This window comes from Salvia splendens, chromosome 15 (genome assembly GCF_004379255.2).
Source record: "Salvia splendens isolate huo1 chromosome 15, SspV2, whole genome shotgun sequence".
Classification (NCBI taxonomy): domain Eukaryota; kingdom Viridiplantae; phylum Streptophyta; class Magnoliopsida; order Lamiales; family Lamiaceae; genus Salvia; species Salvia splendens.
Genome location: NC_056046.1, coordinates 18,174,458 through 18,178,416, shown reverse-complemented (window position 1 = coordinate 18,178,416; position 3,959 = coordinate 18,174,458). Strand labels below are relative to the sequence as shown.

The 3,959-nt window shown below is 32.8% G+C and overlaps 1 protein-coding gene across 1 annotated transcript; it reads left to right on the top strand.

The window, feature by feature from the left end:
- The first annotated feature begins 265 nt into the window (after positions 1-265).
- On the top strand, positions 266-1,243 carry LOC121767799 (germin-like protein subfamily 1 member 11). Its single transcript, XM_042164126.1, has 2 exons — positions 266-435; positions 536-1,243. Exons 1-2 carry the CDS (start codon positions 306-308, stop codon positions 1,108-1,110), a joined length of 705 nt encoding a protein of 234 aa, XP_042020060.1. The 5' UTR covers positions 266-305; the 3' UTR covers positions 1,111-1,243.
- The last annotated feature ends 2,716 nt before the right edge of the window (positions 1,244-3,959 follow it).

Sequence of the window (3,959 nt, the reverse complement as noted above, 5' to 3'; positions counted from 1 at the left end):
ACTAATATGTAGGAGACAAAATAAAAATTTGCTACGCATGATAGAATATAGCATATCAATAGAGAAAGAATTTAAAACGTACTTGATTTCATATATATGTTCAAAGTGGTAATCTCAATTATGGAACACAATCGTGTAAATACCAAACTCACCAATAGAAGCCGCGAATAATAATTGAGACGGCTTTGTTGGACTGGAAAACGCTATTCATTAATTTCTGTCTAAAATTTAACTATAAATACAAGTGTTGAGATATCTTAGTAGTACTTCACAACATCTACCAAAAGAAATCAGTAAGTTATAAGATGAATTCATCGGGAGTTCAGGTTTTGTTATTTTTTGCCATTCTTACTATTGCTTCATTGTCTGTGGAAGCATACGACCCTGCCCCATTGCAAGATTTCTGCATTGCAGTAAATGATACAGAAGCTGCAGGTAATCAATTGTGTTTATTTGAGTAATATATACATATATAGGGATGTAATCAAATGCAAACTCTAAATATATGTGTATGTTGTGCCGATGCTGCATGCAGTATTTGTGAATGGAAAGATATGCAAGGACCCGAAAAGCGTGACAGCAGACGACTTCTACTACGCGGGAGGGCTGAACGAGTCGCGACAAGTGACAAATCCACTCGGGTCGAAAATTACGTTGGTTTACGATGAGATTCTATCAGGTCTCAACACACAGGGAGTGGCCATTGCCCGTCTTGACTTTGATCTCGAAGGCCTCAATCCGCCCCACCTACATCCACGTGGAGCTGAAATATTCCTTGTGTTAGAAGGCACTCTTTACGCGGGACTCATCAACTCAAACCCGGCTGATCCCAACGGAAAGAACCCATTCTTCGCCAAGATCTTGAATGCGGGAGACATCTTCGTGTTCCCTCGGGGTATGATTCATTTCCAGTATAACATTGGGAAAACCAAAGCAGTTGCGATTGCTGCTTTCAATAGCCAAAATCCAGGAGTCATGACTATTGCTAAATCCATCTTCGGATCTGAGCCGTCCGTTCCTCCTCATATTCTTGCTAAAGCATTCCAACTTGATGATGATAAACTTGTTGAGCATCTACAATCACTTACTTGGACTGGAAACGTCAATTAGTTTTTAAGTATTTTCTATGTATTAATAAATAAATATGAGCTTCACATGTGTGCTCAAATCTAATAAAAATTTTGTAATAAGTCCAATTTAATTGCCCCATAATATTAATTTCCCTTTTGTGTTTTCCTTTAAATTTTATTTATTTGATTTTAGAAATATATTTGTTTTCAATACTTGTCATATAAAATTCGATAGCCTAATGGTTAAGTTAAAAAATTTGATAGCCTAATGGTTAAGCTAAAAAATTCAATAGCCTAGTGTTTCAACTTTCAACCCTCAAGTTGAACAATTTTTTTATTCGTTCTTTCCTTATTTTATCAATCACTACTGCATCTTATCACTATAATAAACCCTAAATTGCTTCATGAAATCTGAACTTTTACTAGTTAACATAACTCATTTTATTATATTTAATTTCTTAGTGAAATGGAATTTTTTACATAATATTGTAAGATACTTATTATTTTATCAATCACTACTGCATCTTATCACTAAAATAAATACTAAATTGCTTCATGAAATCTAAACTTTTACTAGTTAATATAAATCATTTTATTATATTTAATTTTTAGGGAAATGGAATTTTTTACATTATATCGTAAGATACTTAGGCTTTTTGTGATCCATATAATAGACATGTAAATTATTTATGAGATCTGAATATTTACTAAATTACTCAGGTTTCCTTTTCTGAACAAAAATTTATGTGCATTCTTTAAAATGTGCAAGTTTAATTAGTTCAACTTTTTGAATATGGGGAAAAATTGAAAAAAAACCTCGAATGATATATTCCATTTTGTAGTAAAAGGTGCAAACCCAAAGATCAAATATGTCGTTCAGTTTATACTTGAAAATATACGTTTTCAATTACGTTATCAAATCTGTAGTAAAATGTGCAAACCCAAATATCAAATGTGAATATCTTATTCTTATCGCATGTCTTTGACGAATTTTTCTATTTTAAATTTAGCTTTCAGTGTTATCAATAATCTAGTTGTAATGACCAACATACGCTAATGCTACTTGAATAACGGAGCGAATCTCCTACTCTGACAATGATGCTCCATTTATAATCCACACTCACAACAAAATAAAATTATCCCACCATCACTTACATCTTTATATGATTATTTTATTTTGTTGTGAGTGTTGGAGTAGGAATGGAGCACCACTGTTGGAGTAGGCTTGAATAATAACATACTTCCTCTATTTCTTAAATTAGAAACTCTTTACTTTTTAGTCCATTTCTTATAAATACAAGCCTTCCATTTTAGAAAATGGATTCCACAATCCACTAATGCTAATTGCACTACATTTTTTCTTCTTTCTCTTACTTTATCCAATTTTTCTTTTCATCTCTCTTACTTTACCAATTTTGCTTTGAAATTTGTGTCACTTCAAAAATTCTTATTTTTAAGAAATAGGGGGAATACTATTTTATTACAAAAATTATACTCCCTCCGTCCCATAATAGATGTCACATTTTCCTTTTTACTTTGTCCCATAAATATATTATTTTCTCTATCCATTTAACACACAAAATAGCATCTCCTAAAATCTCGTGCCATTTTCCAAGTGTGTCATCTAGTATGGGACGGAGGGAGTATTAAATTTTACATTAATTTTAAAATTTTGTAATTTCTACCCCTTTATTTTTGTGTTTTGGATATACCACTAATACTCCTTGCGTCCTATAGAAATAGGCCATATTTTCTTTTTCGTCTGTCTCATACAAATAGTCCATATGCATTTATGGCAACCTTTTTCTTCTTCTCTTTTACTTTGTCATTTATGGGTTCCATCATCCCACTACACAATTTCAAATACTTTTTCTCCTTCTCTCTTACTTTACCAATGACATATTAAAACTCGTGCCCACACCAAATGGACTATTTCTATGGGACGGAAGGAGTAAAAAGTATTCTCTCCGTCCCTGAAATATATGTATTTCCTTATTAATCGATCTTTGAAAAATATGAATTTTCTAATTTTGGAATAGTTAAACAACACATGACCCCTATACATCATTTTAGTTACTACTTACACCATTACACTACTTACACTACACATCGTACTAATGATGTGTAGCTCACTCTCCACTAACACTACTGTTTATCTCTGTCGCTCTCTCTTATTTCACCAATTATACATTAAAGTTCATGTCATACCAAATGTTCATATTTTTAAGGGACGGAAGGAGTATTAGTTAGATATTGAGATTTCGTGTGTACAAATTTAAATAAATAACATCTAGATTGCATGTGGGGTTAGGACAGACTGGGTACCCGTATGAATAATGAATCAATGAATAGGTATAAAGTAATAGGGAGAAAGATAAAATGTGGTGTGAAAGTTCTTATAAATAGAATGATAATAATTATTGTGGACACACCAAAATAGAAAAACGAAACGAGACATTTTTCTTGGACGGGGGTGTATATTTTTAAGGAGGCTAGTGGATGACGTTGAAGTTGTATGCATCAGCATGCTAGAGTCATGATAAAGTTACTCCCTCTATCCGCCAAAATCTGATACGTTTTGTCTTTTTGGGATGTGTGCAATTTAAACACATATCTACTTTTTTTCATTTTTAATAAGTGGACCTCATACTCCACTGACTTATTACATTTATATTCTATTATGAAATTAATACTCCATCCGTCCCTTAAAAGCATGAACTATTTTCTTTTTAGTCCGTCCCTAAAAAAGTATGAACTTTCTAATTTTAAAAACTCTTTTCTCTCTAATGAGATGAGACCCTGATACAGGTATATATCCGCATAGTTGAGAAGGCGCGCGCGCGGAGACAAGTAACGTGCAGCAGCAACAAAGAGAGCATGTGATCGCGG

Bases quoted from the DNA above. Each gene is read 5' to 3' on its own strand.
- LOC121767799 (XM_042164126.1), top strand. From the start codon at position 306: ATGAATTCATCGGGAGTTCAGGTTTTGTTATTTTTTGCCATTCTTACT. The intron at 436-535 runs GTAATCAATTGT...TGCTGCATGCAG, and splicing joins AAATGATACAGAAGCTGCAG to TATTTGTGAATGGAAAGATA.